This window comes from Haliotis rufescens, unplaced genomic scaffold (genome assembly GCF_023055435.1).
Source record: "Haliotis rufescens isolate VD_foot unplaced genomic scaffold, xgHalRufe1.0.p SCAF_4, whole genome shotgun sequence".
In the NCBI taxonomy this organism is placed as follows: Eukaryota; Metazoa; Mollusca; class Gastropoda; order Lepetellida; family Haliotidae; genus Haliotis; species Haliotis rufescens.
Window position 1 is genome coordinate 18342408 of NW_025964112.1, and position 24584 is coordinate 18366991.

General features: G+C 40.2%; 1 protein-coding gene across 1 annotated transcript in view; it reads left to right on the plus strand.

Annotated features, from left to right (window-relative positions):
* The first annotated feature begins 2651 nt into the window (after positions 1-2651).
* The window catches only part of LOC124149204, a 34939-nt gene continuing 13006 nt past the window's right edge, over positions 2652-24584 (plus strand). Inside the window, exons 1-16 of the mRNA XM_048382499.1 lie at positions 2652-2721; positions 5843-5881; positions 6581-6713; positions 9481-9605; positions 10328-10501; positions 11071-11256; positions 12302-12562; positions 14455-14679; positions 16878-17063; positions 17817-18281; positions 18827-18985; positions 19719-19880; positions 20679-20880; positions 22403-22584; positions 22923-23090; positions 23797-24030. Coding sequence (XP_048238456.1) covers positions 2688-2721; positions 5843-5881; positions 6581-6713; positions 9481-9605; positions 10328-10501; positions 11071-11256; positions 12302-12562; positions 14455-14679; positions 16878-17063; positions 17817-18281; positions 18827-18985; positions 19719-19880; positions 20679-20880; positions 22403-22584; positions 22923-23090; positions 23797-24030 — 2935 coding nt within the window. The 5' untranslated portion in view covers positions 2652-2687. The remainder of the gene's footprint in view (positions 2722-5842; positions 5882-6580; positions 6714-9480; positions 9606-10327; positions 10502-11070; positions 11257-12301; positions 12563-14454; positions 14680-16877; positions 17064-17816; positions 18282-18826; positions 18986-19718; positions 19881-20678; positions 20881-22402; positions 22585-22922; positions 23091-23796; positions 24031-24584) is intronic.

Below are 24584 nucleotides of genomic sequence, written 5' to 3' on the forward strand. Positions count from 1 at the left end.
AGGTAACTTGCTCTAACACAAAATATATACATATTATTTTGAGCTTTAAGCATTATGCAACATTATCAAAATATTTTATAGTTAATGTCACACAATACCTTCATGTGCCGCCGTGGCTGAGGTTGACAATTACACGTTCTAAAATCAAACGATGCGTGTTCGAAACCCGCTGGCGACACACGTTTTCGGAAAAAAATGAAATTATTCACTTGTCAATAAATGTATAAAATAGTTCCGTCTTTTCCAAGTGGAAATTAATTCAAATGTTGGTTCAAAATAATGTAAAGTTGACAAACAACTCCCCATTCCTGAAAAAATAATGGAGCATTCAAACAACAGAATGACCTCACAGATGTGTTTTAATAATTGATAGGTTTCTATTGTGTAACAACGGTACCGGTGATGTGACTCCTGTCAACCTTGAATGTCATCTAAGGGGGGTGACATTAAAGTGTAGTTCCTTTCAGTATATTTAGTAAGGGTCGTCTCGATTCGCCACCCCATATTGTTTTGAACTAGAAGCGCGGTCGGGCATACTAAATGGTAGAATAGAGGTGTGTATAAGTTACAATAACAATAAGCACGGCTGCGTTTATCTCAATTCTCGCATCGATTGACAGTCCCTGGTTGTCATGTTTGTTTGGCATGCCTCATCTACTTGTAAAACATGAATACTGTTAATCCCCCTTGGATGGTGGCAAATCGAGACAAGCCCGTTCATTTGTTCAACAGCAAATGATAAAAACTAATCCCAGATGATTTGTACTTTATATGGTACTAGTCAGTAGTAAAGGTGTCACACGCACAACATGTACAATATTAAATTGATGCACATAAGACAAAAGGTGTATGAGACATATGCATACATATAATGTGAGAGGTGGGAAATTTAGCTACGAATTCAGAACACCGAAAACAATAACAACCTCCTCGATTCAACAACGAAAAAAAAGTAAGGGTAGATAGATAGAGGGAGAGAGATGAAATTTAATAATCATGGCGACAACTGTCGTGGTTTAAACATTTCAAAAAGCGTTGAGGCCAACAATTTTTGTAAAATGTTTGAATTCATTAAGTAAATAAACTTCTTTTCTTCGCATATCACATTACAATTTCGGTTGTTTTCTTCAGCTGCACAATATAAATCATACCGTAAATCTTAATTAAAAACTGCGTTGTAGTGGAACGTGACATTCATCTTCCTTCAAATCACAAACGCAATATTTACATAACCTCTCCGATAGTGATATAGAAGGCTTGGAATATCTACCGGTCTCAACAAACCAAGGTAAAATTCAACATCTGAACTTGGCTGAATGACGGCGGTGGTCTCTAAGCATAATATTTTTAACATAGAAATCAACAGAAGGTGTACACTTATATTTTCTGTAAGTACGTAACTTATTTCCATTTACATTACCCGTATCATTCCAAAGCAAAGTGTGCCAGTTAACTGCGTCATCCTGAAATAAAAAGGTAATTTTTATGCCCAATACAGCGTTTAACGCCCAATCTGATTTCAAGTAAGTGAGTACAATTATTCTGGTTCGAAAGGTTCATTATTTTACTATCCCAAGATGTGGTAAAACATCCAGACCATCGGTGAATTAATTTAGGCAGGCGCTCTTGCTGCATAGATTTAAGTCTGAAAAGATATCTGAAACGTTTACTGTCTGAGAAACCGAAACTGAGCACCAACCCATCTCCCCTCTACTTGCAAGAACAGGTGCATATTTACCTAAACCAAGAAACATTCTGGCAGATTCTATTCTGCACAACTTCAACTTCTTTAAAACTATGTAAACCCCATATACTGGCACCATAAAACAAAACTGGTTCAACCAGCGATTTAAAAAACTTCGTAAAAACATCATATGACATGCAACCAGCATAAATATATTTTGTGTACAGCGCACATAACGCTCTACAAGCGAACTTACAAAGCTCTTTCACAGTCTTGTGCATGTCTAAATATTTGTTTCTACACAATCCTGGATAACGATAAGCGCTATCATATGAAATCTGAGTTTTGCCAAACGAAAACTGATAGCAAGATCTAATAACCGATTTCTTCCGAAAATGGACAATTATGGTTTTGTCATCATTACTACTAATACGCCATTCTAAACACCAAGTACGTACAATATCTAACATTTTTTGAAGATATTTTTTCATTTGGAAGATATAAGAAACAAGTACCTGCTAACCTGTTCACGTTTCTGCTGTTTGCAACAGCAAGTTTATATTATATTTCATCTCACCAATGTGTTTCCAGCAAGGCCTACACCTAAGCTGTGATCCTTGGTAGGACCTTCCGAGACCGCGCAATAAAACATATATTAATATCTTTTTCAGTTAACCACGTTCCATAAATTTTTCTCAGACGTTGTACTTTTGACTGTAACGACCTTCCAGATTGTAATTTGATGAAGGAGACGCACATTATTACAGTGAGCTTTGCATTATTTCAATACGCAGTTCGTGCTGATGTGTATTAAGAATGTTTTCACAGGTTCATTTCGTGCTACATAACATTACCATAACGCCATAATGAAGGTTGCTACGTATTTCTAAGTTTGAGTAATTTCAGATGTTATTATTGTGATGCTGTTATTTGTTACACGTAGAATTTTGTTATTTAATTCAATACACGAAAAGAGAGCGACTGCATATAGGCAGCTGAGGAAATGTTCTTTCGTTTCGCCCTGTTTCTTGCATTTGGTAAGTAATGACTCAAACTGCCGTTCACATTTACAGAGAGCTGTGACGTCACTGGTAACGGTAATATATATTTTTTTAGATACCATTAATGTGTTTTCAGATTAGCGATGTATTATTCGTTGTTTCCGAAAAAGTCTGCGACTGCAAAACATCCGTGAATCGAACACACAATTATATTTGACATCGGGTAACATCGGTGGTCATCGTAAGTGGTAATTTACCGTAGAGCCGCCCCGTGCTCTGAGATTGACCACACTCTGGAGTGCTATAACATGATGATAACAAACTACTTTGCATTTGTTCTGGTAACTACTGATTAAAATTAATATAGAATGTCCGCATGCTTAATGTCACGTGTGTTTGTTCCAAAAGGTGTGAAGACAAATTGATAGCGTGAAGACATTATCGTCGTTTATCGCTATACTCTCGATGTACGTTGAGGCTTGTTTTCAAGGTAGGACGATGGAACAGTTTCTTGACAGAAGGTTTGGGAATGCCACTGCGTTACTGCAGAGTACGTTAATTCTATTATGAACACGTTGGTCAACTGCGCTACAGGTGACCCCTAGAAAACAAAGTCATGACCGAAATGACGATTTCTAAATGAAAAGCCTATCATTTGGCGCCGACACATGACTTTTCAATATGTGTTCAGCGTATCTCTATGAGAAGGTCCCATCTCGACTAACTGAAGATCTTGCTGGCTGAATATACATTTAATATGTAATGCTGAGTAAACTCACAGTGTAGACAATATGTAATAGTTCATATAGGGAACATACAAGTAAAGAAAGACGATTACAATTGGTTATTTATGTATCTAAAATAATAGTTAGATTTAGAGTTGATGTTTTGTTTTGTAAACAGATGAGGGCATTAAGCGAGGTTAGATGAAGTACCATCAGGAAATTTTACCAGCTTTTCTTCCTTCGGAGTAGTATAAACATCAGAAAGCAAAGGTGTTTCGACCCCAGTTAGTTTAAAATTTCATAAAGTGCATTCTTTCAATTCAAAAGAATAAGGATCCGGGGTAAAATAGGTCTTCAGCAACCCATGCTTGCCGTAAAAGGCGACTATGCTTGTTGTAAAAGGCGACTAACGGAATCGGGTGGTCAGGCTCGCTGACTTGGTTGATGCATGTAATCGATCCAAATTGCAAGGATTGATGCTCATGATATTAATCACTGGATTGTCTGGTCCAGATTCGATTATTTACAGACCGCCGTCATATAGCTGGAATATTGCTGAGGGCGGCGTAAAACAACAAACCAACCAATCTAAAGAATAGTAGAGTACATGGATGAGGCAGTTGTGTAAGATGTCACAATTTGACTTGCGTACCAAACGCCTATTGACTGGGGTTCGAATCCCACATTATATGTTTGACCTCCATCACTAAGACTGACAGGCAGGAATGTAACTGAAAAACTGGTCAATACGACGTTAAACCGGACTCGCCCACTAACTGTAGAATAATATCGATTTTAAGATGAAGCGCTCATCGTTATGTCTACCCAACAATTGTGAGTCATCTCTGCTAAAGCCTGGAGCATGTCTGGAGTCTAATGTTGATCGCACCACAGGACACTCTCAGCAAGAATGCGCTGAGTTAACACAACTTGACGTAAACGCCTTCTTGACACACTTCTGCTATTATGTCCTTCATCCACTTGGACCTACCGATCTTAGCTTTCCTGAGGCGATCCTGCAATTGACCCGGATGTACAGATTCGGCAGTACCACAACATATCGGTCTGACCTCATTAGGCTGGTTCTGTCTTGCAGTGAGTGAGTGAGTGAGTGAGTGAGTGAGTGAGTGAGTGAGTGAGTGAGTGAGTTAAATTTTAAGTCACATCTGCAATATTTCAGCCATCAAGGTTAAAGATTATAAATACTTTGAAACGTATAAAAAAAACAATCTGCCAACGACGGGCAGTAAAATAACTAGACTTATCCCAGAGAAATATTTAAAACCCAGTATTGAATCATAACATGGATATTACGATACATAACAATACATTATAAAAAAACAGGCTATTGATCTCCAACAACTGAAGGTAGATCACCTTACTGGGGACCATGGGGTTCTGTCCTGCACCCATTCGGTTGCATCAAACGTGTTCAGGGTCAATCAGTGGTCAAACTTTATCTTCTCTTGTGACCCACATCATGAAAATAACGCTGAAATTGTTTTCTGTTAAACTTGGGAACCCTTCAGTGATTGTAAGCCTCTGCAGAAAATAGTGATGCATGTTGCACGTGTACACTGTGTTTTTAAAAAGTGCACACGTACTAAGGGAATTTCGGTCCAACCAACAGCAGCATGTAAATGGCATGATTTCACAGACAAACAGGAGCAGTGGATTATGTTACTGTTCTGTTTCTTTTAAAAGAAAATAGACTCATGACGATATGATTTTTTTAAATAATATGCCCCCATACATAATGATGGGCATCGAGGTTCAAGCGAAGCCTTCACATGTAACTACCTGGTTACACGATTCCAAATCACCTTTATAAAAACAGAAAATATATACTATAGTGCTCGTGGACATGGCTCAAGTCGTTATTTCACTCACTCCCCCGTGGCGATTTCGAGTTTTAATTTATGTTGGAGGCGACCAAACGGATCAGGTAGTCCTGCTCGGTGACTTGGTTATTTTGTGTGTGATCGTACCCCGAGGTCGTGGATCGCTGCTCACTATATCGATCACTGGATTGTCTGCTCCAAATTCGATTTTTGTCAGGCCATAGTCATACAGCTGGAATGTTGCTGTGTGTTGCGTTGAACAACAACAAAATATTTCACTCAAGACACCACGTAATTTAAACGGTTCCGTTCCCAGTGAAATGGCCCAAATCAAGAAATTTCCAAAGTAAATAAAGCGATAAAACCCTGACCATATTCATAAGAAATATTTGCCAATAGCATACGAATCCCACGCCGAGTACGTTGCTAGTAATGTCCAATAATTCTTCACTCTCCTAACAGTAATCGTCCGAATAGTTTGGATGGACGGGGTCCGGACTAACGGTGTATAAAATTACACGCCTTCAGTAACTAACCTTAATTGATGTTTATTGATGTACTTACTGTCACAATTTTTATTTGTCTTTTCAGTAACATGGGCATGCTACGGCTGTCACCGGAGACATAAACGTAAGCATTTGTCAGTAACTCCACCTGTTTACACTAGACAAATACCTATTCTTTCCAAACCTGTCCAAGCTATCCAAACGTGGATGTGCATATAATTTTCATATCATGATACAGACATGCTATAGGCTACTCCACTACAATTTTAAAAACAACAACCAATGCAATGTTCGCCTTGGGGATACGGTGACACGCAATCAGTTAAGTCACTGAGGCTGACTATCTAATACATTTAGTGGCACCACACGATCAAAAACTGTTCTGTGAATGATGACACTAATGTTTTCATATTGACGCGACTGAAGTATTCTGAGCGTTTTTGAGAACGTGCCTTAATTAAAGAAAACATGCTTGTCATATTGAAATGAATTATTCATTGTCAGTTGAGTGTTGGTCCCTCTAGCCCCTCAAGGATCTTGTCATGCGTTTATTTGGACATGTCACGAAACAATATTCTAAATATGTTTTGAGAATATAATTCAGTTCACGGAAATGTATAAAGTCATTTTGAAAAGAATGACGTTACACAATACAAATGTATGATTTCCTCTAGGCAGCCCGTGAGTGATAAAGTATCCTTTTGTTTGAACAAAAAGCGATTCACCATGTTCTAAATATGTTTTGAGAAGGTAATGCAATGAAAGATAGTATGTCTTAGTCACATTAAAAAAGTTCTTATTGCCCACTATCTTCATGTTCAAGACTACTGGCACATGAGGTTCAACCGCCCCCATATCAGATGTCCCAGGGTACAAGATACCTACATCGCCGACCCTGGTCAAGACACCGCCATGGTGACATGGGGTACACCTGTAGTACGTGGGAGACGTTACAGGTAAGGGTTTGTTAACATAACATTCGGCACGATTGTCGCATGTAGGGGACGTTATAGGTAAGGATATACGAACATGACAAAGGGCACACATGTAATACGTGGAAGACGTTATAGGTAAGGATTGGATAATATGGCATTGAGCACACACATGTAGTACATGGAAGACGTTATAGGTAAGGATTGGATAATATGGCATTGAGCACTCACATGTAATACGTGGAAGACGTTATGGGTAAGGATTGGATAATATGGCATTGAGCACACACATGTAGTAAATGGAAGACGTTATAGGTAAGGATTGGATAATATGGCATGGAACACGCCTGAGTACGTAGGACATGTGAGGGGTAAGGATGGGTACACATGATTTGGGACACGCCTGTAGTACGTGAGAGCGTGGGTGACGTTACAGTAACGGATTTCTAGGATACCACTCATCTTCAATGTGATATACATTTTATGTCGCAGATGAAATAAGTTTCAATTTGCCCCAGGTTTAACGAGGGACTTGATATCAAAACTGAAGCGAGTGTAATATTCGATTTATCACCTTATACTTGATGAAATATCAACAAAACCTAACAGTTATATAGCAAATGAAAAAAGGTCAAGGTTACAACGTTCGATGCCCAAACCACAGAGGACGTCAGTGATGTCATGGTGCTGTAAACAAGCGTCTCCCTTATATTTTTAGGTAAACGACAAAACGATTATGTTCTAAATGTACAACAATCTCCTTAACATCAGATCTTAGTTCTCGCTACCGCTAAACAATTACGGGTCACGTCAGAACGATCTTTCGCAAGTTTTGACCGACCAATGAAATGACTGACAAGAAATCGACATTAGCCAATCAGAAGGCAGCTTTCTCGAGCTTTACGACACTAGTTTCAAACTGGCGACTACGCTTCGAAACATATTTTGACGAATTCTCGATTTAAAAAATTAAAACTGCTAAGAAGAACATTCTGGAATGTTTTATAGGTGGCCTAGATTGTATGGATATAATCATAAAACCCGTAACTGTCGTTCGGAATACCCCGTGTTAAATATTTCGTGGTTGCATGATTAGAAAATACATTCCGACTGTCACTTTCATGATCTGGTAAGCGATGCTCTGATTGGTTGGATGAAGGTCGTTCTGACGATACCCTAAAGGGATGTCCTTAGATCTTTGTTTAGCGATAGCGAGAACTAAGATCTGATTTTAATGAGATTGAATATACAATAACGTCTTATCACAGCTGAGAAAACGCTAATCTAACAAATAAGGGGATCGTCATCTTTCGTTAAATCAGCCCTATGAACTGGTACCCTGTTTAAGCACAAGTGCGTAGGCGACAAGACAACTGTGCATACGCATCAGCGTAAAATGTCTAACGCCGCCAACCTTTCGTCTTTCTTGCTAAATGGCAAACGGTTATGCTAGCTGACAAAAGCGACCACGTATAAATGAGTATGCGATATAGGCCTAGTTTATCGCCAAGGTAACGTGCGGCCATACATTCTGTGTTTATTGTGCATAAATGATCATGCATATAAGCGCGAGATCGGATCTAGGGCATATTAACGGCGACCGCCAGAACAGCAGTATCAAAAACAATAATGCCCAACCGCATGTGTTACTCTTCGGTGCTCTTCAGAACAGCTTGGGGTAAATTTGGTTTCTAATTTTGCAGTGTTATTTGTAATTTGTATAATGTCAGTTGAGTGTAACTAGTCCTGCGGTGTAGCCTCATCCCAAATTCTTGGTCCTCCTGAAAAATATGAACCGGCACACCCTCTTCCAGCGAAATAGACAATCAGCTGCATATGTGCACATTTAAAACACATTAAGATATTTTAATATATTGGGTTTTTTATTCTAAAGTGTTACAGCATCTGGTAATAAAAGTACAAATTGAAATAACTTCAGCTTGTTTTCCTTTGTTTGGAGCTGTGACCGCGCATCCCCCTAAACATGGTATCGTGTTGCCTCTACAAATGACTACAGGTTAAAAGCAATAATGCTATGTTGGTCTATGCCTCACAACACAATGGAGTTTTAAAGAACAATTTGAACTCTCCAATACGTATCTCAAATGGTACCGATTAATCAGTCAGATTGTTGTATGTTTAGATATTATAGTGGTTGTAGTAACATGTTGATAATAAATAATGTGTCAATTAAATCCATCTGTCCGTAGCTGTAATTTGGAACTTGAAGTCGAATCTATGTTGCAGATCACCATGGCACATTAGACCTAATAGATACATGAATATGATTATTTAATTTCGTCAACATTGTCTCAATTACCCGATTAATTGTTTTCCTTTGTTTGGTTTGTTTTCCTTTGGTTGAATTTCCGGCGTGAACAAAAACAGAGTTTTTGTGATCGAAATGAATGAAGCGTTCCGTAAGGTACAGGGTTCACAATCAGCCAATACATAGCCTAGGTTATGTGACAAGTGGTATGTGTATACAGTGCAAATATAAGAAATGTGTGCACCTGTATGTTTTACCGCGAGGCAATAATAGTACATGTGACATCTGACACGCTAAAGAACGAGGCTGATATATAGGTAAGGATTGATATACATGAATTTAATCATTAACAACCACTATCACTGCTACCGCTGCAACCGTAGCCACTGTTGACACGGATTTCAACTCCTTGTATTGTTTTAATGTTACTTTTCGTCCTGTCTTTGTCGACACTACACGATGCCGTTTAAAGATACTGTGTATTACAGTAGATATATCCATGGGTACCTCATTATATTGCAGGGTTGAGCTGATTACCTCTAAAGGATCCGGCAGCCGTTTCGATGAAGGGACACACAGAATAGTGTACAACATGAGAGATCACTACAACATCAAAAGAAATTGTCAGATGAAGTTCAACGTTAAAGGTATTGCAGGTCCCGTAACCTGAAGAAAGGAGAAGGAGATTTCTGAACAAAACATGGAATGTTATATGCAGTCAATGGATTGATGTCACCGGTGTTTGAAACGAATTAAGGATGTTGCATTGCAATTGATTGCAACATCCCATATTATCATCGTGCATAACTAACCACCGTACATACATGTATACTGAAGGGTTTCGCTTTGGTCATATACTTTTGTCATGATTGTTTAACTCAACGCCATATGACGACTGAATTTTAAATATTCGATTCTGGACCAGATAATCCAGTGACTTTTTATGTCTCACTTCAAGCTGTTTACTTTAAACTGTACTTCGGACGGGCACTAACATGCTGTCTGCTGGTCATTTTCAGCAAACGATAAAAGTTAAACCACGCGTTTTACTCAGAAACATGCTATGTTCAATTGCTGTTTGAAGATCCGGATTTGAATTGGTCGTCGTCAACCCGTGGTTGTCGTCAGAGGTCACTAACGGACCGACTTGTCAGGCTCGGTGACGTGGTTGATACATGTCATCGTATCCCAGTTGCGATGCTCATGGTGTCAATCAGTGGATTGTCTGACCCAGACTCGATTATTCACAGACTGTCGTCATAAAGCTGTAATACTGTTCATTGCGGCGTTAAACAACAAACAAATGAATTTGGCAATTGGTTACTGTGATATATTTGTGTCAAGTGTAAGTTAACCGGTATATCTGCAGTTCTGAGATGTCCAGTGCTTCAAAATCCAGCCAATGGCCGCATGAATTGTGAAGGCAACAAGTATGGCAACGTATGTACATTCAGCTGCCAAAAAGGCTACTCGATGTTTGGCACACCACGGGTCACGTGTCTGCAATCCAAGTTCTGGAGTGGTCCTACTCCAAAATGTGAAGGTAAATCTAAACACTGCCTTTGGTGACAATGTTTGACACAACGCATTTATTGCTCCATTGTGTGTGCTTTCAAGTTGTTCCCGTTGAAGTAGATTTAAAACATGATTTAATATACACGTAAGGGGAAGTGAGGTGAGGTGAGATTGGGTTTAACGTCGCGTCCAAGATTATTGCACTTATATAGCGACGTGCATGCACGTGTATGTGTGTGTGCGTGGCTGCTTGTACTAGTCCGGACTGATGCCGATTTATAGTGCTAGCAAACTGAGATGCCATGCCGCAGTTTTACATGAATACCCCACTCAGACACAGTATACTGACTCCGAGCCGACCAGTCCTTGTTTTAGCCCCTTAATGCCGAACGCCAGACAGAGTAACAAAAAGTACCATCTTTTAACGTCTTTTGGTATGACGCGGCTGGGGATCGAACCCCGGACCTTCCGCTCTCCGGGCGGACGCTCTACCATTAGACCACGGAGGCGGTCTACGTAAGGGGACAGCTAGAGATTACATCCTTATTGAAAGATAACGATAGCATCTATAACAGCTTATGCCGTTATTATTTCCAGCCCATGAGTGTAGCAGTCTAATCCCGCCACCACACGCCCTTCCCTTTAAGTGTGACAAGGGCCACAGTTTCGGAAGCGTGTGTTTATTGCAATGTGACACTGAGAACGGCTGGTCAGCGTCCAAAGGCCACATGAGTCGCTGCACGTACACAGGGCAGTGGACAGTGACGAACTTCCAATGTAAAGGTATGTCAACCAAATCGTGATCATTGGGTTAGGATTTTCCCAGTCCAAGTTTTTCCGATTGTAAAATATTAATGTCTTGATCACTTTTGCAAGAATATTACAACTTGTGAGATACCGTTGAGATACCGTAAGATAAAATTGCGCCGATATAAAAACACATACCTTAATCATCTAAATTGTCCGTGAGTGACAGAAACATATACACTCGGTAAAAATGGGGGGAAATGGAGCTATATATGGTAACGCTAAGCCTCCCGGGGGTAAAAGAACTACAGGTTAAAAGCCAGGGCCCGGTTCCTCAAAGCGATCTTAGCGCTACGATGATCGTAAACCTATGTTAAAGTATGGGACTTACGATCACCTTAGTGCTAAGATCGCTTTGTGGAACGGGGCCCAGAATGTTATGTTGGTGTATGGCTCACAACACAATGCAGTTTTATAGAACGATTTGAACCCTCCAATACGTATCTCTAATGGTACGGAGTAGTCAGTCACATTGCTCTATGTTTAGATATTATAGTGGTTGTAATGACTTCTTGATATTAAATAATGTGTCAATTAAATCCATCTGTCCGTAGCTGTAATTTGGAATTTGAAGTCGAATCTATGTGGCAGATCACCATGGCACACTAGACCTAATAGATACATGAATATGATTATTTTCGTCAACACTGTTCCAATTACCCGATTAGTGTAAGGATTGACTGACAGCTTAAGATAGTTCTGTCTTTTGTTCGAACTATTTTTTTCAGTACGCTTAGTCATCTTATTATCATCAAATTCACATTCAAAGATATAAGTACTTTTGATCTAAATTCACATTGATCATATTGTGTTTTTCCACAAGCTTATGACTCATTTTTCTTATGAAATATAGTGCAAAAGCGTGGTGTTGCAGAAAGCCATTCGAAACATTTGTATTTTATAAATTAAAATTGATTTTCAGTCTATGAAGCTATTACGTCCACATCATTATAATCATTATCAATTCCTCCGCTATTTGCGCCTTATGAGTATCAAATCGATTCAAATATGTCATTAACAGATACAGAACCACCCGTGTTCACCAACTGCCCCACCCAGACCATTCACCAGTCAGCCAGTCCAGACACCAACCTCACCTCAGTGCTGTGGCCCAGACTCATCGTCACCGACAACTCTAACAACATCAGGAGTATACGAGCATCCTCTGGCGTGACCGTCATCGGGGGAAAGTTTGGTGTAGGGACGCATATCGTCAAGTTACAAGTCGGGGATTGGGAAGGAAACGAGGCTGAACCTTGCAGCTTTGTAGTCAAAGTAGAACGTAAGTTGGGATGTAAATTACGGTGTTCTTCGTACACGATACATTACCACTCAGCAAATGTTTCTTTTATATACTACTAAAACTAGTTGGCAATACCAAGAATGACAACAGATCTGTAGGTTGGTATTCCAGCTATATGACGGCGGTCTGTACATAATCGAGTCTGGACCAGACAATCCAGTGATTGACAACATGAGCATCGATCCACGCAATTTGGAACGATGACATACATCAACAAAGTCAGACGACCCGATCCCGTGAGTCGCCTCTTAAGACAAACATAGTCGCCTTTTACGGCAAGCATGGGTTGCTGAAGACCTATTCTACCCCGGATCTTCACGGGCCCAACAGATCTGTTAAATGTGCGATAGTACTGAGTACATTCGATAAACCGTTGTACCCTCACATATGCATTTATATATATATATATAAAACGTGCATTTTTCGGAATGAAGCCTTGGTCACCTCAATTTACCGTTTTACCCTCACATATGCATTTATATATATATATATAAAACGTGCATTTTTCGGAATGAAGCCTTGGTCACCTCAATTTACCGTTTTACCCTCACATATGCATTTATATATATATATATAAAACGTGCATTTTTCGGAATGAAGCCTTGGTCACCTCAATTTACCGTTTTACCCTCACATATGCATTTATATATATATATATAAAACGTGCATTTTTCGGAATGAAGCCTTGGTCACCTCAATTTACCGTTTTACCCTCACATATGCATTTATATATATATATATAAAACGTGCATTTTTCGGAATGAAGCCTTGGTCACCTCAATTTACCGTTTTACCCTCACATATGCATTTATATATATATATATAAAACGTGCATTTTTCGGAATGAAGCCTTGGTCACCTCAATTTACCGTTTTACCCTCACATATGCATTTATATATATATATATATAAAACGTGCATTTTTCGGAATGAAGCCTTGGTCACCTCAATTTACCGTTTTACCCTCACATATGCATTTATATATATATATATAAAACGTGCATTTTTCGGAATGAAGCCTTGGTCACCTCAATTTACCGTTTTACCCTCACATATGCATTTATATATATATATATATATATATAAAACGTGCATTTTTCGGAATGAAGCCTTGGTCACCTCAATTTACCGTTTTACCCTCACATATGCATTTATATATATATATATAAAACGTGCATTTTTCGGAATGAAGCCTTGGTCACCTCAATTTACCGTTTTACCCTCACATATGCATTTATATATATATATATAAAACGTGCATTTTTCGGAATGAAGCCTTGGTCACCTCAATTTACCGTTTTACCCTCACATATGCATTTATATATATATATATATATATATATATATATAAAACGTGCATTTTTCGGAATGAAGCCTTGGTCACCTCAATTTACCGTTTTACCCTCACATATGCATTTATATATATATATATATAAAACGTGCATTTTTCGGAATGAAGCCTTGGTCACCTCAATTTACCGTTTTACCCTCACATATGCATTTATATATATATATATAAAACGTGCATTTTTCGGAATGAAGCCTTGGTCACCTCAATTTACCGTTTTACCCTCACATATGCATTTATATATATATATATAAAACGTGCATTTTTCGGAATGAAGCCTTGGTCACCTCAATTTACTGTTTTACCCTCACATATGCATTTATATATATATATATAAAACGTGCATTTTTCGGAATGAAGCCTTGGTCACCTCAATTTACCGTTTTACCCTCACACACACAGGCACACACACACAGGATTACGATGATGTAGATCGTAGTGCTGGTCTTGTTAATGTGCTGAATACAACTGATATAACTGAAATAGTATTACAAGCGAGGTCAAATACCCTTGTGATTTTGCAGGTGTTGAGTGTGAGCCTCCACCACTAGAGGATGAACATATGAAGCTGCCTGGTTGTGTTCCACCGTTTGTTGAAGGTAAGAAGTGTAAGCTGGAGTGCGGCATGGACATCCCCCTAAAGGGAAGCAGCTACATCACATGCACGTCATCATCAACGGGGAAAAGTGGGACTTTCTGGGACTGGGGACAGAAAAACACGCCACCAAGGACCAAGCCATATTGTGAAGGTACTACCAAGACAAGAGAGACAACGGAGTAAATGTTGTCGTTGTAATTATATGTCCTTGACCTGATTTATATGTACTCCAATATATTACTTGTCAAACTGGTGTAAATGTTTTGAATTAAAAGAAAACAAAAATATTTTTAGCGATTTAGTTTAGGGATTTGCAAACCTTAATTTCACAATTGCGGAATAACATGAAAATAAATGCCGAAAACAGCCCGTTCTCTGCCGAGTCTTCTAGATGATTTCAATAATGAAAATAATAAGTAAAATGGGTCAAGATATGATCAAAAAAATAATGCTTTGACTAAAAAGCATATATATATATATACTACCCATCAAAAGTTTAGACTCACTGAAACCACTCACTATATCTCGTAAGAAAATCGTATTTGTGAAAGCTACCGATAAAAAATAACAAAATCATTCATTTAGGTCTTCATATCCTTGTTCACAAGGACGTGTGCATTGATGATTAGTGAACCAGAATGCCGTATTGGCTAGTACCATACAAAAGTGAAATTGCAAAATTTAATAACGGGTATGACCACCCCTGGCTCTAACACAGACATTGCATCGACGTTGCATACCACGAAAGAACAGTTCAATCTGCCGCTGGGGAATGTTTGCCACTCCTCAAACAATGCATTGCGAAGTTGGCGAAGGTTAGCAGGGGGAGGAACTCTGGCATAAACACGCCGTCCCAGCAGATCCCAAACATGCTCAGTGGGGTTCATATCGGGCGATAATGCTCGCTAATCCATTCGATTCACCCCATTTTGTTGTAAACAAGCTGACACGATGCGAGCTCTGTGAGGCCTGGCATTATCATCTTTGAAAACCGCGTGACCTGGCATGGCCCTTAAGAATGGAAGCACAATAGGAATGATGATCTCGTCCCTGTATCTCTGGCCAGTCAGATTTCCATCCTGTACCAGTAAATCAGTTCTTCCAGTCAGGGTGATACCTCCCCAGACGATAACGGATCCACCTCCAAATCGATCATGCTCCACAACAGCAACGTCAGCGTACCGCTCTCCCTGACGTCTGTAGACTGGGATCCGACCATCGTTGAAATGCAGATTGAACCTTGATTCGTCGGAGAAGAGTACCCTTGCCCATCTGCGGGGACCCCAGCGTAAATGTCCATTTCCCCAATTCAGTCTGTTCTGACGGTGGCGTGGTGTAAGAGGGGGTCTTACAGCTAGACGACGTGCCCGCAGTCCGTAGTGACGTAATCGGCGGCGTATTGTTGATACAGATACACGTCGTCCTGTAGCTTGTTGGAAAGCATTATTGGCTGCTGTGGCTGTAATGTGTCTGCCCCTGAGAAACAGCAAAAAGACGCATCGGTCATCTTGCTGTGATGTTACCCTTGACCTACCCGACCTGGGTCGATCCTGGACGGAGTTGGTCTGTTGGGATACGCCAAGACGTCTGGCAACAAACCGTTGTGATCTGCCATCTTGTAGCAGTGCCAAGGCTTGATGTCGTTGCTCAATACGGAGACTTCTCCCTCTACCCATGCTTGCATCAAAGAAGAATTTCTCCACTAACTCAGAAGAGCCAACTGCAATCCTTATAAAGATAAATTGCACGAGTATCCCGCGTCAAATTGCTGCTAAAACACGTGCATTATCGTGCATGTGAACACCTGCGTTTTGGTGCGAATTTTGTTTAAAAATGTGCGACATTTCACAGAGTTTTATCAATTAATGAACGAAAAACTCTAATCTTTTCACCGACACAGATTTGGTTTTACGCCACAACAGTTCATGTGCTAACAGTACCTGTAAAAAGTTTAGAATATTTGGCATTATCTGGTTTGAAACAGTTGAGTATAGTGAGTGGCTACATTTACACTGGTGAGTCTAAACTTTTGATGGGTAGTATATTTGTTTCGTTTTCTTTCATTTCATCCGAACGACAATTCTGATAAAGGGGACCTGAAAAAACATGTTTGACCACTGACCATTCGTATGTAAAAAACAATCCGAAAACGATTGACATCTCTATGTGTCGACAGTTATACAAGTTCGGCATTTGAGACAGTTGGCACCCGTAGAAGATATCGTTTTATAAAACTCCTAATGCCTTTTTTAAATCATTATTACAAATATAACACTGTTACTAGAAATTCCTCCTTGTCTTTCTCTCCATATTGTAATACTTCGACTTGTTCTATCATTTCAATATCAGTGCCCAAATGTCCTCCACTGAGTGCACCTGCACACGGAGCCGTGGCTTGTGACAAGTGGTTGGGAGGTCAGATGTGTTCTGTCCTCTGCCAGAAAGGCTATGACGTCCCTGGGGAATTTGAGAAGTATTACATCTGCCCGATCAGCAGTGGGAAGTGGACCTCAGACAACGTGCCTGGGTGTGAACGTAAGTCATTTGGGTTGGTTGGTTGGTTGTTTAACGCCGCACTCAGCATTATTCCAGCTATATGTCGGCGGTCTGTAAATAATCGAGTCTGGACCAGACAATCCAGTGATTGACATCATGAGCATCGATCCACGCAAAGGGATACGATGACATGCATCAACCAGGTCAGCGAGCCTGACCACCCGATCCTGTTAGTCGCCTTTTCCGACAAGCATAGTCGCTTTTAACGACAGGCATGGGTTGCTGAAGACCTATTTTACCCCGGATCACGGGTCGTAAATCATTTGGGAGTGAGAGAGTATGGTTGTACACGGCTTTTAGCAGATTGAATACTTCAGCAACATCACGGCGGAGTAAACCAAAAGTGAGCTACTCACGTTGTATCCATGTGAACCCGAGTCATCTGCGTGACGAGCGAACGCTTTAACCAGTAAGCTATCTCATCGCATCACCATAAGGCTAGTACAATAAAAAAAGAAACCTCCAAAAAGTTCCAACCTATCCAAGCCTTAAAATAAGTCATTTTCAACTAACAGTTCACAAATCTTTGATTTCTTTAAAAACAGACAGCATACACAGACAACCCCAGGCTTCACAATCAAAACAATCAGGTACAATAAAATACATCTGAGCACAATCTTACTTTTGAGGTGACCCGGTGGGAAAGTGATTTTAATGCAGAAAACTTAATTCTTTTGAGACATTAATATAACTGGCACATTGTTTACAGCTTTCTTTCATCACTGCTTACAGCAACAGTACCAGGATGGGGACAGACGCTACCCGCTGCCTACATCTTTAACGGTCCATGCAAAGATGCTGAAGAGGAGGTAAAGACGAACTTCATCATTATGTTGAAGAACAATAATCTGTGCAGCGGACGGCACTGTACAGTTGAGAATGTGAAAGTCACGTGTGGTAGCTCGAGAAAGAGACGAGATATAGAAGGAAAGTTCGGAAGAGTTCGTCGTGGAGCGTCCATCAATTTCATCGTATTTGAGATCAAAGTGATGTCTGAGGAGACACCGTTGGCATCAGCTGAACAGGTCGCGGTAAGGACTATAGCGAAGTTGGTGAAGATTATAAAGGCCATCAAGAAAAAGGGGACATTCACAGTCGCAGGTCAGAAGGTGTGTCCAGTGTCGGTGAGGAGGAGGACACCCACGCCGGTATGCCATGAAGGTTATATGAGAGCCCGCAAGTCCAAAAATGCCTGTGGTACGTATTTCAATGACTATCCCGAAGTGGCAATGTGACGCAATATATTGGCTGCTAAGAGCAAGGCCCCTTTCCGCGTCAGGATCCAGTGATGTGTTTGAATATCAGATTCACACCGAATGTAATCCTTCGTTTGTTAACACCATGTCCCTGCTCGCGGGGTCCATCAAAGTGAAACACATTTTACGACCTGCGCCACTGTATTCTCTTTCACCCATTAGGGCTGAAACGCTGGGATATAACTGAAATACTGTAATTTCTTATTCTATTCTATTCATTTCTATCATACTTTTGTGCTAAACATAGTGATTGCTTTCTCTCTGTTACTGTTGTAAAGTGGAAATTTGGCGCTATATGAAAAGCACGCCTCGCGCGATAGAATGTACACAAACCCCCTTCATTTTTCATTTGGAAAGATTAAATCAAATAGGCTTTTAAGTACCCATCGTATAACTAAAATACTTTGACCATTGATCAGCGGCATCACTAACGTGTTCATGCCAATCTAGTTTCTGTAATTCTTCCCGTTTTGTTTGTACTTGCAGTTGCATGCCCTCAGGGGACCTTCTACAATTCTAGTAAGCTTTGCGAACCTTGTCAGAAAGGATCGTACCAGGATAGACCAGGCTCTGTTGCCTGTGTCTCCTGTCAGAGTGGCCATACTACCTTGAAAGACGGGAGGAACAACGTAACTGAGTGTGTTGGTGAGTGAGTGGGTCAATGTTGCCAACCCCGCAGTCCGCAAATAGTCCCAAATAAATGAGCAATTATGGATTAGACAAGATGTTGTTAATATTGGCAACGTTGCTCATCGTCGAAATGCGATGAGACCAAATGCACAGAGGCTGACAACCGGAACCAATCTTACGATTAGCGTTGGTTACATCATGTGTTTTTAGATTTGCGTGTGTTATTGAGTGTTTGATACCCGGAAATGGTGCCGTGGGTTCGAAATAAAATTTCCGAACAAAGTTTCAATGACACCAACACATCTGTAATTATAAAACGCCAGAGAATCACCAGTCTCCATTACCCGACGAAACAGATTCCATTAGGCGTAAAGGCAAATTGAATGGATCACTGAAAATCAGTGATGACACCAGGTGTTCGCGAATAGGTGTTCATCTCTTACCGAGGAACCTCAGTTGCAAAATATACTCCAGCACATGTAATATAGATTCCAGTTTAGGAATGTCAAATAAGGTGATTAACCTGGTGCGTTTTGAAATTTGAGGTAGTCTGATAGATTAGATACCTCTTATTTTGATTCACGAATTCATCTAGAGATTTGTTCCAAAGATAAAGGATATTTAATATCACATTGGAGATGTCGTTTTTATAATTGTTGCCTCTGTACCTTGTGCCTTTGAATGATTATTGTTGTGTTTAACTACGTACTAGTATGTACAAGTTTTGATTTTCGATTGCTGTATCTAGAGCTCTGTCGCCCTGGCTATTATTCACGCACGGGTTTGTCCCCCTGTTCCACATGTCCCCCTGGCACATACCAGCCACACGAAGGGGGTGCGTCCTGCCTGGCCTGTCCTCCGGGGATGAGGACACAGGGAAATGCTGCACAGTTTCTGCTGGAGTGCATCCGTAAGTGGTGTTCTTGACTTGCCGATGGTGTCGTGTGATGGTTATGAAATATGTCATTAAAACATTAATGCATTAACGGGAGTGTATTGCATTACTTCAGTAAAGAAAACATTATTGTGCATATCCCGTAAGCAATATGTCAAAATAGCCATCTTTGCGGTGACTTTGTATGAACAATTATATTTCAACCATTAATATCCAAATTTTCAGCTTCATCACAGTTATATTGGTTATAGTTTGAACACAGCATCAACTGACCAAATTATTAACCTTCTTTTGGCCCAAGACAAGAACGTTATTTCGTTAAGTCCGGTAAAATGTGTTTTAACTTAGTTTATACAATCTTCTTAAACGAAGGTTGTTCCCATAATACGTTCATAATCGGACACGTCTTGTCGTTAATGAGCCTTAAATGACCTCTGTCTGGGTGGCCCAGTCCCCACAAACACGCCGTACAGAGTTGTGTCTCTTACTCGTACTAGAAACCTATGACCGTTGGTTCGAATCCCCGTTTAGCCGTGATGATTTTGGTTTGCCAGCACCGGTGCTTGTGGGTTTCACCAAAGTGTTTAACGGCAAGAGCCAGCATCAATTTAGGCGTTCCTCCAGGATCGACATGCCGTGATACAACTGAAATACTATTCAAAACTATGTTAAACCAAACTCAATTACTCTTCGGAAGTCATTGGGTTCTGTTACATTCGTAAAAGAAAGCATTTTATTTTGTTACAAAGGCTTTTCTCGATCCATTCCAATATGTCTTCAGATTTCCTATGCTATCATTTTTTTAATTCACAGCTTCAGACATCTTGCTCCAGGGCCCCGTCACAGTTGCCATGCCGTCTTCTTATCAGGAGGCCGTCTGCGAGTTTACCTTCAGTGTGTGGGTAAAGGTTTTTTACTCGGGGAAGAATGGACTGACCTTTGAAGTACACCACCCTCAGCATGGAACGCAGGTTTCCATAAACCTAACCTCTTCCATCGACGTATCAGTTGCAAGGTATCAGACTTATTATGATATAATTTGTTCATTCTGTTTTCGTATTTGCGGGTCATTTTAAATGAGTGAGGTGGGTATTATGGTCTTTTTAGCATTACGACTGTATCATGACAGGGACATCAAGGATGGGCTTCTTGCCACACTAAAAGAAATAGGTTTCTCGAGCAAGTAAATTGTAGTACATTTTTACATTCGTCCCATTAAGCAAAGTTAACTGTTACTGCCATTTACTCATTGAAAATATATTTTTACATTTGTCAACATTAGGGTGATTCATTAGGGTGATCAAATGTATCTGTTGTTTCTAGATTAATTATTGAAACATAATGATAACCATTTAATTAGGAGAAAAAACATGCTGCCTTTTGGATATACAGAAATTTCATTTGGAACCGAGTAAAAATTTCCGGACATCGATTGTTTGTTTGTTGTTTAAAGCCGCACTCCAGCTATGTGACGGTGGTCTGTAAATAATCGAGTCTGGACCAGACAGTCCAGTTATTGACATCATAGGTATCGATCTACGCTAGAGGGATACGATGACGTCAATCAATCAATCAATCAAGTTAGCTATCCTGACCAACCGATCCCGTTAATAGCCTCACACGACAAGCATGTGTTGCTAAAGACCAATTCTAACCCTGATCGGGGGCACGGGTGGCCCAATCGTCTAAGACGCCGCGATTCGCTGTGCAGAGTTGCGTCCCTTGGATACGCCAGAAACCTATGATTGTGGGTTCGAATCCCGGTTCGCCCCGATTATGTTTCTAGGTTTGTCAGCACCATACCCGTGCTCGAGGGTTTCACCGAAGTGGTAAATGTGAGACCTGCATCACTTCGGGCTTTCCTCTACCTCAAGCTGACTCGCCGTGATATGACTGGAATACTGTTAAAAGCGGCGTTAAACCCAATTCACTCACTCTAACCCTGATCCTCGGGGGCTCCGGGAATCGAATGTTCAATGATACCCAGAAGCACAGCCATCTGGCAATTGCTCCACTACTTCCGCAATACCAGCAGACTCGGCACACAAGGGACAGGTCACGAAGCAGTAGACCACATGTGACCACCCCACAGGAGGACCGCTATCTGCGCACTTTATATCTGCGCAAGTCAATCGAAACATTCATGTGTTTGTGGTGTCCTAAATCTTACATTAAAGGACACGTGCTACTTGCACTGAAACAATTAACATATGTCGGATGTCATCTCCGATTATCCAGGGTAGTTTATCTTCATTCTATGAACATGAACATCCCCATCGAATGAAGCCTCGTCTCTGAATTGACGCCACCACCTTAATCTATCATTCTCTAACATAGCACGTGATTTCTCTCCCTCATTAGTGTAATTAGTCTGGACGGATGTTTTTTAGCGTTATGTTATTTCACAAACCATTTAGTGAAGGGGTCCACGGCATTTACCATGATAGAATGGATATATAATAACTGGATAATTGAGGAAGATCTGATGACGGAGAGTGTTGCTTATGTATGGCATTCTTGTTCTTTTTTTCCTCTAGTGACGTTATCCATATCGAAGAAGGCTTAAATCAAACTTGGAGTCACGTGGCACTTTCGTGGGACAAGAACTCAGTGTACGTATTTCAAGATGGCCGCCAAGTGTGGCATCAAAAACATCTGTCTTTGGAATGTCCACTTACAAGAGGAGCAAGTCTGATCATCACACTGGAAAAGGATGTCTGTAAGTGTCATATATCTTGTGTGAGAAACTGGGCTTGTAATCTGAATGTACATTTGGTTCATGCACATGCACATGCACATGCACAAAGGATTACCCAATCAGCATCAGCATCATCGTCATCATAAGGGTTGGACTCTGCGTTAGGAACCTAACCATACTCTAATATATTATTAATGTTTATTTAGTAACTTGAAAAGTGACGTCACATTAAAAATATTGGAGCTGTTAAATGACGAAAATGTTTTACTTATCATACACCATGTAAGGTAGCTTGGACTTTTTACTGACTGAGTCACATAAAAGAACCTTGACGGCGGAGCCTGCAACTTGTTTTTCAGACGCACTGATCCAGAGTCTCAACGTGATTCCATCATCTGATATGTCTGTAGTTAGGCTGTTGTCGACGTCATGTGAAGCAAGTCTTAACACCACACTGTTTTCTGTCCATGGCCTCAACTTCACAAGACTTGACAGCGTCTTCGAGGTCACGCCCTCAACGTGTCTCCGTCAGTATATATCATGGATCACAAATGTTATTTATCATTAACATATGATCATAACTGTTCACACAGTTACACACATACTTTATAATATGACACCTCATAAGAGATTCACACGTGGTATATAGGATCACCAAAATAGCATACGTTATTTTACATTTAACAAGTTAGGATTACACATTATACAGTGTGTGAGTGAGTATGGTTTTACGCCGCTTTCAGCAATTTCCTTAATTTGACACTTAGCTTGAAAACATGATGAACGATGCTATCCCATACCATGACCTTCACATGGCGTGTTCGAACCACCTGAATTACTAGCACTTTCGTTTGTGGAGTGTTTGAGTTGCGGGTGATACCGGTAGAACATGCCATGCGTACCGTTTTCGCGACTAACTATGTCATCACTAATTTCAACTATCATTCATATCTTTTTTATCATCACTTTGTCTATTACGCCTCTTTCGTTCTATGGAATCTGTTTCGGTACATATTCTAGACCCTGAATGTTAGATTTATATGTTTATTCATATACCTGTCCATTATAATCGTCGAATAACCGTGAGAAACAAGAATAGCTATATTTCATATGGGTGATCCTCTATAACATTGTAGAAATATGCGATCTCTTATTTATTTCCATTTTCAGCTGCCAAACTCTCTATATATTACTGTAAGTTGTACGTTTTACGTTTTCACGTCATTGTTACAGAAAATGATTCCTGCAAAGAAAACCCATGTGGCGACCATATGTGTGTCCCCACCACTGACAGCTTCCGGTGTGTATGTAAAGGCGGCTACTCTGGTGACCGATGCCAGCAAGCTCCAGATTTCTGCTTAGACAACCAGTGCAGCTCGGGGTCCACGTGCTTCTCAGATCAGACAGGCGGTTACAGCTGTGTTTGCCCTGCTAATGTCACTGGCATGCTGTGTCAAGAAAGAACAAGTCAGTTATAAAATAGTCTCAAATGAACAGTATCCGTGATCATTTTATTTTATCGATAAACACGCCTAATTATTTTTTGTTTCACACCCACTACCCTTAAAAATTACCCAAACCTAATTTTTACATGCTACTTTCGGTTCCGGTTCCATATTTTCCAAGGCACAGTTGCCCTTTTTTATGTAAATTGTCCAAAAGACCAGTAGTGAAGTTCTTGAATTTGAAAGTCAGGAAAGGAGAAATGGTTCGTGATTCATGTTATAAGCATGCCGCTGTAAACATGTACTCGTGTCACCATTGAATACTTAGGTTCGCCCGTCAGAAAGAAGACATAGTTTCAGTATCCCCTGCTGTGGAAATACTATCGTATTCCTAGAAGCAGTTTAAAACCCTACTACCTACTTCCATTTCTTCATTTGTCCAAGAGCTGGAATATTGCTGAGTGCGGCGTTAAACAACAAACAAACAAATCATTTGTCCACGAGTATCATCTATGATGTGGTTTACTGATTGACGTGTATCACTTTTACTGATTCACCATGTGCAATGTTGTAGTC